The sequence below is a fragment of the Sceloporus occidentalis genome, unplaced genomic scaffold (genome assembly GCF_023333645.1).
Source record: "Sceloporus occidentalis isolate IW3139 unplaced genomic scaffold, rSceOcc1.0.p SCAF_152, whole genome shotgun sequence".
Taxonomy (NCBI): Eukaryota; Metazoa; Chordata; class Lepidosauria; order Squamata; family Phrynosomatidae; genus Sceloporus; species Sceloporus occidentalis.
This window is the reverse complement of record NW_028317132.1, coordinates 320,585-333,436: the sequence shown is the minus strand read 5'-3', so window position 1 is coordinate 333,436 and position 12,852 is coordinate 320,585. Positions and strand designations below refer to the sequence as shown.

The window sequence follows — 12,852 nt, the reverse complement described above, 5'->3', positions numbered from 1 at the left end:
TGTTAAAAAGTTTTAACCTCACCCCTGAATTCTACAGAAAAAAGTTTCGAGAGATGCAGCAAGCTACATCGGACAGTTGCACCGAATATGCGGGACAGCTTCGGACTATTTTCCGGCAATGGACTGGAGGCCTACAAGTTACTACATATGAGGCCCTGGAGGATCTGATGATTTTGGAGCAGTTCCTGAGGACACGAAGTCCGGAGGCCCGAGAGTGGATTCTGGACAGAAAACCTAAGACCACGGCAGAGGCGGCAGATCTGGCTAACGATTATGCCAACAACCGTACTCCGACAACCAAGCGGGTACAAGCATCACAAGGACCATCTACTTGGAAAGGAGCAGCCTACCAGCCACCAACTCCTAAGCAAGCCGGGAGATTTTCACCAACACCTTTCGTAGCCAACAGAGCAGGGGCCACATCGGGCCAGGGGGATACCCGCCGGTGTTATCGGTGTAACCAGATTGGGCACTTGAGTGCCACCTGCCCTTCTAAGAGACCATCTCCATGGACAAATGTAAATGGAGGTACAGCTGGGGGAGCTGCACCTGTTTTATTTGTGGCTAGACCAAAGGAGGCACAAGGAGACAATTTGCAGTGTGTAACAGTTGGGGAACACCCAGCTGTCTTGTTTGTTTCCAGGTTTCAGGGGAATGAAGAGGAGAACCTACAAAGAGTAACTGTAGGTGGCCGTGTGACTATGGGACTCCGGGATACGGGGGCTGCTTGCACTCTGGTGCGGCCTGAGATGGTAAAGTTGGAGGATCTTATCCCTGGGAAGACCATGTCCATCCATGGAATTGGTGGGGTGCGCCCTGCAGTGCCAGTGGCACGTGTGTACCTTGATTGGGGTGTGGGCAAGGGTTTGCGGGAGGTGGGTATATCCGAGGATATTCCTGTTAATGTTTTGCTGGGCAAGGATCTGGGTCGGCTTGTTTGCCAGTATGCACCAGTTGAGGAAACCTGCAAACCTGGAGGGCTGGTAGAGAGCCCTGTCCAACCTAAGGTACTGTCTGAAACTTTGGGAGTAGTGGGTAGCTGGGATGGAGCCCAGAAGGTAGAGGTATGCCTGTCTGAACCAGCACCCAGGATCCTGTCTCCTGAAGGGATGAAGGGGGATGTGCACCAAGGGACCACACCTAGCGAGCAAGCTCTAGGGGAAAAGTGTGGTTTGACCTTTGGAGGGGCAGAGTTTCAGGAACAGGGAGTCTGTAGTGGCTCTTCTGGTTCAATGCCCCCTGATACGGAAAAGCATAGTGTTACTATGGGTGATCAGGTAGCCAAGGGATTCGGGCATGCTGGAGATACTTCGGCCAAAGTGTCTTCAGAAGTTGTATGCCCAGAAGGTATTATCCCTGAAAAACTAAAGGGGACTGGGGATGTGTGGCCAACCGTGCCTACAGCACCTGAGTATTTAGGTTTGGGTGCAGGAGAAAGTATACATGATATAGGGGTGTCTGCGGATATTCATGTTACTGACTTTCCTCAAAGGGAAAACAAGAGATATATGGAATGTGATGTATCTGTGTGTCAACAGCCAAAACCCTGCTTTCATGCTCCAGAGGAAATGCTTCATTTAACTCTTAAAGTGCTGGAGGTTAAGAAGCAGGAAAGGGGTAGTTTATCCACTGTGCCTAAGACCCCTAAAGCTGTAAAGTCTGGAGATAAGGAGGAGGGGGAGGAAAATTCACACCCTGTTATCCCTTTTGTGTGTTTACCGAGTGGGCAGTGTGAGGGGCAGAATATTTCCCCTGTACCTGTAGTGGCATACCAGCAAGATGCTGGGGCAACAGCTATAGAGGATAATATAGTATGGGTTGATGAAAAGACAGCTGCATTGACCAGTCAGCAAGAAACCCCTCGCCCTGTGAGTGTAGGTGAAGCGCAGAGCCTGGGATCCACACCGGATGCCCAGGACAATGGACACCCGTTTGCTGTCTTGCTTGGGAATGGGCAGCGTTTAGCTATCCTAAGCAGGGCAGAGAAACAAATGGATGAGGCCTTAAAACATCGGAGTAACTTATCGCCAAAGGAAGAGGTTTATTCAAGGGTTGGCAGAGAGTGCTTAGCTATGGTGTTTGCTTTGCAGGAGTTACGGCCATGCTTGTATGGTTGTGACTTCACTGTTATAATCTATCACAACCCTTCTCTTCAGGCAGATAGAGTAGATGGGAAGTTTAGCAAGTTGCTCAGATGGAGTCCCGTGCTGACAGTTTGTCTTGTCAGGGGGAGACTAGGATTTAGGCAGACATAGTAGATCAGCGTGTGCTGACCTCCTCTGTCCACCATCTTAAAGGGGGAGGTGTCATGATTAACTCATATAACGTAGTGGATGCATGGAAGGGTAACCCAGCAGAGGTGGTTAGTTTCTTTGTTTAAGCATTCAATGAGTTAATCTGAGGTTGATTTAATGTGTTTCTTTGTGAATGCCCTCTGTATCTGTTCTGGCTAGAGGTGTCATCTTCCCAAAGGACCCCTGTGGTGATTCATGGCCTAACAGATAAGGACCCTGAGTTATAGGAATTCCATTCCTATCTTAAGTGGGGGGGTTTCCATCACCTTTACCCCACCATAACTTATTGGCACATCAAAGATGGGACCCGATTCTTGGGGATGGTGTCATATAATCAGTCATGTGGTCAGAGGGGCGTTTGCTTGCAAAAGTCTGATTTAGGGACAATGCAGCGACCTCAAAGCAGAACTCCATGATATACTCTGATCGGAACAACATCGTAAGAAACCATCTGGACTTAAGGAGTTCCCACAGGCCTACTTATTGGAGAAACTCGTGAGTGAGGGTCCTGTGTTTAAGTCCCATTGTTTTTAAGAACTGTTTGCTGTTTTACTTTTATTTTGTATGTCTTGTTTTTTTTGTAATTCTGGCACTGTGTAATCTTTGTCTTTTTGTTATTAAAATATTCATAATCCAAGTCTGTCTTTGGGCTCTAGTATCGATATCCACAAACCCTAAGAGAGGATAACACGTTACCGTATTGTTATTAAGTTTTACAGGATATATATATATATATGTTAGTTGCCCGGGGTGGGTTGATATATATATAGAGATAAAGGTTCTAATTCGGATTTCTCACGAATCCGGTATCAAAATCGTGAGTGGTGGCAGACTACCTGGGGGGATACAGGCAGGATTTGGGGGTTAATTTGGTGTAACTTATGCCTTGTTAAGGGGTGAAGTTAGTAAATCCAGAGGCCTGGTGCTATTAACCCCTTCATGCCCACACCCTCCACACAGTCACGGCTTGGCAAGTAGTCCTGACCGTGACAGGAGGGTCTTCCGGCTGAACGACGTTCAGAACAGACCGAAGTCAGTGTCTTCCGAACGTCTAAAATTTAGCCTATAATGGCTTATAAAAGTGGAGTTAGAACTCCAGGAGGCTGCAGCACAGATATGTTGAAGAGGGATGAGGCCCCTCTCAGCAGCCGAGGTAGCTACCGCTCTGGTAGAGTGAGCGCGGACAAAGGCGGGAGGAGGCAAGCCTTGAGCTGAGAAGGATTCTCTGATGGCTTCCTTAATCCACCTGCTCAGGGATGGTTTAGAAGCTTTAGATCCTTTGTTCCCGCCAAAAAACTGTAGAAAGAGATTTTCATCTTTCCTGAAGACACCGGATCTTGTAGATAGATCTGGAGACTTAAGAGTATGTAGAAGAGATTCTTCTTCTGTTGAAGGATCCAGTTGAAAAACAGGTAGAGAAATTACCCGATTAATGTTCTGAAACGAAGGAATCTTCGGTAAAAAAGCTGGCAGGAACCTTAGGAGAACCCTATCAGGCAGGAATAGGGTGTAAGGCTCAAAGGCACACAGAGCTTGCAACTCAATTCTCTTGGCAGAGGTGATCGCCACTAGGGAGGCAGCCTTCCAGGAAAGGTACTTCATGTCCACGCTTTCCAATGGCTCGAAGGGGGGGGAGCATAACCCCCTGAGCAAGACAGTAAGGTCCCATTGAGGGACTGGTCTCAGGATCTTAGGTTTTAACCTTTTGGCTCCTTTAAGGAACCTCCTGATAAGGGGTTCTTGGGACATGGGGGGATCTGAGAAACCCACTTAGTTCTTCGCACACCATAATGAAAAAGAGCGTCTAATCCGGTTGTAAGCTCTATTAGTAGACACCGCTCTCGAATGAGACAAAGTCCTGAAGACCCCAGAAGAGAGTCCACTATCCTTCAATAGGGAGCTGTCAATCTCCAGGCTGTCAGATTGAGAATTCTCAGATCTAGGCGAGAACCTGTGCCCAGAAACACAGGGTTCTCTGATATTGGAAGCTTCCAGTACAGACCCTGACTCATCCCCATGAGCTGGGTGAACCATGACCTTTTTGGCCAGAATGGAATTATCGCAATAATCGAGGTCTGGTCTGATTTTCATCAATACCCTTGGTATCATGGAAATTAGAGGGAAGATGAAAGCCAGCCCGAACCTCCAAGGGATGGACAGAGCATCTATCGCCCAAGGATTGTCCTCCCTGTAAAGGGAGCAGAAGATCTTCACCTTGGCGTTAAACCTCGTAGCCATTAAGTTGATTTCTGGCATTCCCCACCGAAGAGTAATTTGATGAAATGCTTCCTGGTTTAGGGACCATTCGCCTGGAACACTGAGACCCCGACTCAGACGTTCCGCTACCACATTGAGAGATCCCCAAATGTGGACTGCAGAAAGGTGGGAGAGGTTCTGCTCTGCCCATGATAGATCCTTGAGAAGAGGTTGAGATCTCGTGCCACCCTGTTTGTTGATGTAATAAACCGCCGTCATGTTGTCTGAACGAACGCTCACCGCTTTGCCGCGGATTTGAGGAGCAAAGTGAAGGAGCGCCAATTTGATTGCTCTGAGCTCTCTGAAGTTCGAAGACATAAGGCTCTCTGGACGGGACCAAGTACCTCGTACTGGAATGTCCTCTATATGGGCTCCCCAACCTAGAAGGGATGCGTCCGTGGTCAACAGAATCCAGGCTGGCTGAATCAAGGATGCTCCCACCAACTGAGGGAGCGACGGACTTGAGGAGACAGGGTGCACATTTTGTTCAACCCTAATGGGTTGCGATTCCAAATGCCCAAAACTTCTGATTGGAGAGGGCGTAGGTGCCAAAGGGGCCAAGGGACTGCATCTGCAGTCGCTGACATGTGCCCTAACATCTTCATAAGCGTTCTGATGGACACCAACTGAGGGGTCCTTAGAGAACTGGCGGCTCTGACAACCCGATTGTGTCTGTCGAGAGATGGAGAGAGAGTCATCCGGGTCGAGTCGATTTTGAATCCCAGAAACCTCCTGGTAGTGGATGGAACCAACCCGGACTTTTGGTAGTTTACTATCCACCCTAACTGGTGGAGAAAAGCCAGAGCCTGCTGAAGATGAGAATACAGAATTTCTGTGGAAGCGGCTTTCAGAAGCCAATCGTCTAAATATGGGACGATTTCTAGGCCTTCTAGTCTCAAGATTGCTACCACAGCAACTACAACCTTGGTAAAGGTATGAGGAGCAGAAGAGATTCCGAAGGGAAGGGCAGCAAACTGAAGGTGTTTCACTTCGCCACAGAGGGATACAGTCACACGCAGATACTTCCTGTTGGCTTGGCAAACAGGAACATGAAGGTAAGCGTCCTTCAAGTCTATAGAGACCATCACGTCTCCCAGCAGTAAGATATACTGTTCAAATAGCGAAGATCTATGATCATCCGCCAGTCTCCTGTATATAGGCGTGGATAGAAGCCTCTAGGACTCTTAGCCTCTCGCGCGAGAAACAAAATTCAGAGGAGGTAGGGAAACAAAAGGTTCTGGTATGGACCTCTCCCAAGCCTCCAGAAAAAAAGATAGACGACCTCCCACCGGGGGGTCAAGCACTGGAGGAGGGGTTACCTCCGGACTCTCTGGCGCCAGAATCAGAAATGTCCTTTCTCTTCTCATAAGACCTGCTGGAGCGACCTGCTCCTCTCTTCTGAGTCCCCTGACGCCAATGGGATCTAGAAGGTCCCTGGGACCTGGATCCTCTGGACTGTCTGCCCCTTCCTCTAGAATCCTGCTGGGGGAGGGATTTGCCTTTCTTGTCAGAAAGGCCCTCCATGATCCTGTCCAGCTCACTGCCAAACAGCTTGCCAGGTTCGTAAGGCAACCCACAAAGCGAAAATATGGAGGCGTTGTCCGCTTTCCAGGGTTTTAACCATAGGGGTCTCTTTGCAGCAGCAGATAGCGCCATAGATTTGGAGGCTAGCTTCAGATGTTGAGGCGCAGCATCCGAAAGGAATTCCACAGGCAGTTGAGCTGTTTTAAACTGCTTCAAGATATCGTCTCTTGGAACACCTGCATCAATATCCGACTGAATTTGAGACATTCTGGTGTGCAGAAAATTAGTAACCTCACTAGAGGCAATAGCCACAGAAGCTGAGGCAGAAGCAGCCACATAATTGCGGCGCAAGGAACACTCTGCGCGCCTATCCATGGCATCCTGTAAAGAAGATCCATCATCCGCCGGTACCACGGTCCTCTTGGACATCTTGGCGATGGCCATATCGACTTTAGGGGGAGGACCCCATGGGCGCTGCTGGTCTACATTAAGCGGAAACATAGATTTGAACCGCTTGGTGATAACCGGACCTTTTTCCGGGAATTTCCATTCAGTCTCCATTAACTTAATGAGAGACTCATCCACTTTGAAGGCCCTTTGCCCTCTAGAGGGGGTTTCTGGAGCTTCCTTAGGGTCAACATCCTGGTCCCCCGACCGGATGGACTTTAGTAACCGTTGGGTTTTCTCAATGGGAAACCAGAACGATGAAGCAGGTTCTTCTTCTTAGTTCATAACATAGTAACATAGTTCATAAGGTTGAAAAAAGACCAAAGTCCATCAAGTTCAACCTATATACATATTGTGTCCCTACTGTGTTGATCCAGAGGAAGGCAAAAAAAAAAAACCCTTATGAAGCAGATGCCAACTGCCCCATACCAGGGGGAAAATTCCTTCCCGACTCCAAATATGGCAATCAGAATAAATCCCTGGATCAACGTTCTGTCCCTATTAATCTAATATCCATAACTTGTAATATTATTGCTTTCAAGAAACACGTCCAGGCTCCTTTTGAACTCTTTTATTGAGTTTACCATTACCACTTCCTCTGGCAGAGAGTTCCATAATCTCACCGCTCTTACTGTAAAGAACCCCTGTCTGTGCTGGTGTAGAAACCTTCTTTCCTCCAACCGTAGAGGATGTCCCCTTGTCATAGATACAGTCCTGGGTATAAATAGGTCCTGGGAGTGATCTCTGTACTGTCCCCTTATATATTTATACATAGTTATTAAATCCCCCCTAAACCGTCTTTTTTTCCAAACTAAATAACCCTAATTGTGATAATCTTTCTGGGTACTGTAGTCCTCCCATTCCCCTTATTACTCTGGTTGCCCGTCTTTGAACCCTCTCCAGCTCCACTATATCTTTCTTGTACACTGGTGCCCAGTACTGTACACAGTATTCCATGTGTGGTCTGACTAGTGACTTGTACAGTGGTAGAATTATTTCCTTGTCGTGGGCATCTATGCCCCTTTTGATGCACCCCATGATTTTATTTGCCTTAGCAGCAGCTGCCTGACACTGGTCGCTACAGGTAAATTTACTGTTAACTAAAACTCCTAAGTCCTTTTCCATGTCAGTCGTCCCCGGTGTTTTCCCATTTAATACATATTCCCAGCCTGGATTTTTCTTCCCCATGTGCATAACCTTACATTTATCTGTGTTGAACCTCATCTGCCACATCCCAGCCCAGAAGAGTCAAGCTCATCTACAGTGAGATAAGCGTCTTCAGACATAGGGACCACCCTAGGAGGGGACTGTGCCCTAGATCTCATTATCTGGAGTGTATCCTCAAATCTCTTGATTTGATCCAACAAAAATATTTAACCCAAATCATCATATCACGTATATTGGGTTCTGCCTCAGGGGATCTCTGCAACTTGAGCAGCGACTATAAGGGTAAGCATCCTCTAGAGGTGTATCACACCCGCGGCAGGTAAAATGCCTGTGCTTGGCAGTGGACTTGCGCCCCCTCAGGAGCAGGATCCTCTGGAGTACGGGATGACATCTGCAAAAGAGATGACCAAAATCATATAAAGAGTTTTATTAAACATAGAAATCTTCTTAGTTATACCTACCCTGAGACTGAAAATGCAAGGGAAGGATAACACACAAAGCAAAAGATAGGCAGGAGACTCTAGGAAGGCTAACTTAATAGCTGTACCAAGAGACAGCCTAAAGGACATTGACAGGTTAATATACACTGGCAGAAAGCCAAAACATGAAGCCACGCCGGAAGTGACGTCAGATGGCACAAAAGAATCAGGAATCCAAGTAAGAACAAACTTTCTAAGGGATTGCTACTGCTGCTGAGGGAAAAGAAATGGATTCCTCCCCCTCAGCAGCAAAAACGAGTACAGGGAAGGCATAGAGAAACTCCAGAACATCACAGACTAGATCAGCAGACATGAAGATAAGCAGCTGGGAGGAGACATCCAAACCAGTCAGGTATAGATCCAGCACAAACACACAGATAATGCTGGGTGAAATGAGGCCGTCCTGCAGCACAGCAGGGCGGCAGATAAAAATAGGATACACAATCCAAACAGGAGGGCACCTGAAAAAAAGTAAAATAAAGGTTAGCAAGCTAACACAAGGTCTCACACAGAGACCACCACCTGTTCCAATATGTCCAAAGGACAGAAAAAAGCACACTGTGGTTAGGGGTGGAGTTCCCTTTATAGGGGGGGGGGTAAAGGGGGTTAATTGCTTATTTAATTGTGTAAATCATTAATTTTCCACCTGTCCTAATTGTTCACAGGGGCAGTAATACCCCTCTTGTGCTGCCAGTTAGGACGTAAGGGAAATGCCCTGTGCCATTAAACAAGAAATATTTATTTATTTCGTTGCAAACACTTTTTATTTCCAGTATTATTGGGGCCATCCGGACTGGCTGGTATTTGGGAAGTTTACTTATCACCAGTGGCTTCAAGCAATCGGTCTGTGACCGTGGATTTTATAATGGGCCTGTTAGCAAATTCTGGGCCTATGCTTTTGTCTTGAGTAAAGTGCCTGAGCTTGGTAAGTCTGGTTTGTTTTTTTTTCTTCTTCATTGTTGTACTTCTTTACCCTTGTTTCACTAAGAATATTTATTTTTACTTTTTTTATTTTTTTTTTTTTAATAATGACAATTTTATTCTATAGTTACTTTCCAAGCTTAAAGAAAATCCTTTAATTTCCCCCCAAGTATCTGGTGTTTCTCTGCAATATTTGTTCTCTACAGAGTGTTATGTGCCACAGGAATCCTTTCTTGGGGCATTTTCCATAATGTGACAAAGACCCTGCTGATGTTATGGCCATATGCATCTACAGGGGAGGACGTTTCCCACTTCTGCTAATTTTTGCACCCCACCAGAAGGCACCGTCATATTTCTTTATTACCATTCTGATGTCCCAAATATTCCCTGGATGTCTCTCTCATTATCTTATTATCCTGTTATCTCCCCATTTTGTCCCAGACTTCAAATTGAAAGTGACTTGCTTTTATTTTTACTTGATGAAAATGTTTGCTGAATGATTAAAAATGTACCAATTTGATAAGAGCATCAAATTTTCAAGTCTAACTCAACCTTTCTTTCTTTCAAAGGTGACACTCTGTTTATTGTGCTGCGAAAGCAAAGGCTGATCTTTCTTCATTGGTATCACCATATTACAGTGCTGCTTTACACTTGGTACACGTACAAAGACATGGTGGCAGGTGGGGGCTGGTTCATGACCATGAATTACACTGTCCACGCCTTTATGTATACATACTATACATTGCGGGCAGCTGGGATTCAGGTGCCACGGCCCTGTGCTATGTTTATCACAATCACCCAAATCTTACAGATGCTTATGGGTACTTTGGTCAATGCTCTGGTTTATCAATGGATGCAGGACAGGGCATGTGCAAGTACACTGCAGAATATATTCTGGTCAACCTTGATGTACACAAGTTACTTGGTACTCTTTTGTAGTTTCTTCTGTAAGTCATATTTAAAAGAACAAACACAAAAGAAGAGTGATTAACCTTAAATGGCCTTAATCGGCTGTTTTTGATGTAAAACATCCCGTAAAGTCAATGTTTTACATGTTTGTATTGATGGAAAGCTATGCCAATATCACATGAAGCTTAATTGAAAGTCATTTGGCAAGAAATGAAGACCCCATTATAACAATGTTTAATCTTTTAAGAAAATAATTTGTTGTAGAAAATCCTTAAGACACCTGATCCCTAAACATTGCATACAACTGCGAGTACATCAAACATGACATAGAGACATCCAACAAAATACCTCATCAATTCATCTATGGCCTTTCACTAGAATTAATGTAATGTAATGTAGAGGATAAAATATGTGTTCATCAGATGGTTCATGTGCATACAGATATTTGTTGTATGAACAAAGAAAAAGACTTAATTGACTTACCGGTTAACTTTATAGCAAGATACTATAAAAGCCGATTTCCACTTACCTCATATTGTGTATGTATTAACTTGCTGTTCCTGTCCATAAACCAGTTATCCAGATACATGACTTGGGAAGATTCACCTGGCATATTGTGTTAGGCATTGAGTCTACTGGTTACAAGTAACCATAATTCACCTACTTTGCTGGCTTTACCTGTCTACTGGCCTCACCCAACTGTAAAAACAATTAACTTTAGTGGGACATAATTGGGTTAAAGTATGAAAAGTAATTTCTTTTCTGAAGTTTGAAAAAAGGTCTTACCAGCATAGCAGCTAGCAGAATGAGATGGACATTCCCTTGGTTGCTATGGTCATGAGATACATTTTCAAACATTGTACCATAATCAGTTTTTTGACCCAATCCCAAACATATCATAACTAATACTTACTTTCTTAAAATATGTATACATATTTTATACATTGAAGTTAACATGTTTAACCTTATAATCAATGTTAAGTTTTAAAAGCCAAGAATATATATTTTGCAGTCATAAACCATATTAGTAACATAGTTCATAAGGTTGAAAAAAGACCAAAGTCCATCAAGTTCAACCTATATACATATTGTGTCCCTACTGTGTTGATCCAGAGGAAGGCAAAAAAACCCTTATGAAGCAGATGCCAATTGCCCCATACCAGGGGGAAAATTCCTTCCCGACTCCAAATATGGCAATCAGAATAAATCCCTGAATCAACGTTCTGTCCCTATTAATCTAATATCCATAACTTGTAATATTATTGCTTTCAAGAAACACATCCAGGCTCCTTTTGAACTCTTTTATTGAGTTTACCATTACCACTTCCTCTGGCAGAGAGTTCCATAATCTCACCTCATATTGCATGCTGCAGGCTTGTCTTCAGACCTCAACATAAGCATTGTTTACATACGAACACCATTTCGTAATAAGACTAACTTTATAATGTTAAAGGATATCCATAATTACAGACTTGTAACATTAATAACTTAGACAATATGATTCTCTGTAATTTTAGATGCATAATTAAATCATAATTTAATTACTAAATAAAATCTATGCATTGAAGGCTTCTTACCGGTGCTGTACCTATAGCAACAGTCTGAGCCAACTAAAATTTCTGATCCAGAATTGGTTATAGATGATCCACTAATATATATTAATGAAAATTACATGACATATGCTAGACTTAAAAGCATGGTTATGCCATTTTTAATTTAAAATCAATGTGTTAAATAGTAGACATTCCCATTACCTTATGCATGCTTCAAAAACACTCCTCTTTCCTGACATTGGCACATTGACAGGCATCCTTGCTGACAGCATGTGGGTCTAGATGAAGGGAGTTATGCACTGGGAGTATTTGTAAGTGAGGTTCCTGTGGTTGCTTACACTTTCTTGTAAGGCGGCATACGTTCAGATGAATGGAGTCTTGGAGTTCTGAGTCTAATGAGAGGTAAAACCAGGTTGCTTTTCTACCTCAGATTGTGTTCTCTGCCATAAATACAGTGCCTGGTCTTTTTTTTTCTGATGAAGGAAACATGACAAAAATATCACTATTAAGTTGTCATAATGGTATTTTGTAAGGTAATTTATGTAAATATTTTATACCAATGTTTTTATTTTCTTGTCAATTAAATGGCGCATGATTAATCTGAAAACTGCAAAATTTTAAAATATGGATCATTCCAGTTTCTGTTATGTGAAGTTTTTGTGTTGTGGTATTTATTTGATAAACTACATAGTAGGGCTGCAACTAACGATTATTTTCATAATCAATTAGTTGGCCGATTATTAAAAATGAATGTAAATTTTTCATTTATTTAAAATAATTTAATAAACAAATGATATTAAATACAAACAGCAGAATAAAAAAAACTTTGATAAAATGCATTTCTTGTCTTTATTTCCCAAGCAGCCCCCCCAATTTATGCACATTTGAGCCCAGGCTTACCACGCTGCCTCCCACATATGCCACGCTGCCTCCCACATATGCCACGCTGCCTCCTACATATGTCACTCCACTCTACCCCCACATATGCCACTGTGCCTGATACGCCTTATACCCCCTGATACACCACTCCCTCCTCCCCAGACATGCCACACTGCCTCCCAGACATGCCACGCTGCCCTCCCCACATATGCCTTATATACCGTATATGCCTTATACCCCCAGATATGTCGCTCCATCCTCCCCAGATATGCCTTATACCCCCCAGATATCTCATAGTCCCCTCAGAGTCACAGACCTGTTCACAGCACACTGACACCATACTTTTATAAATAAGTACTGGGTTAATCTTCACTGCCCCCAGGATTTAGATTCCCCTTAGTCTGCTCCCCCTTTACCTCTAAC

At 44.1% G+C, this 12,852-nt stretch overlaps 1 protein-coding gene across 1 annotated transcript in view; it reads left to right on the top strand.

The window, feature by feature from the left end:
- Window positions 1-10,079, top strand: part of LOC149280585 (very long chain fatty acid elongase 6-like) — a 32,936-nt gene extending 22,857 nt beyond the window's left edge. Inside the window, exons 3-4 of the mRNA XM_089500347.1 lie at window positions 8,941-9,092; window positions 9,658-10,079. Of these exons, the coding sequence (XP_089356473.1) occupies window positions 8,941-9,092; window positions 9,658-10,079 (574 nt within the window). The remainder of the gene's footprint in view (window positions 1-8,940; window positions 9,093-9,657) is intronic.
- Window positions 10,080-12,852: the final 2,773 nt, after the last annotated feature.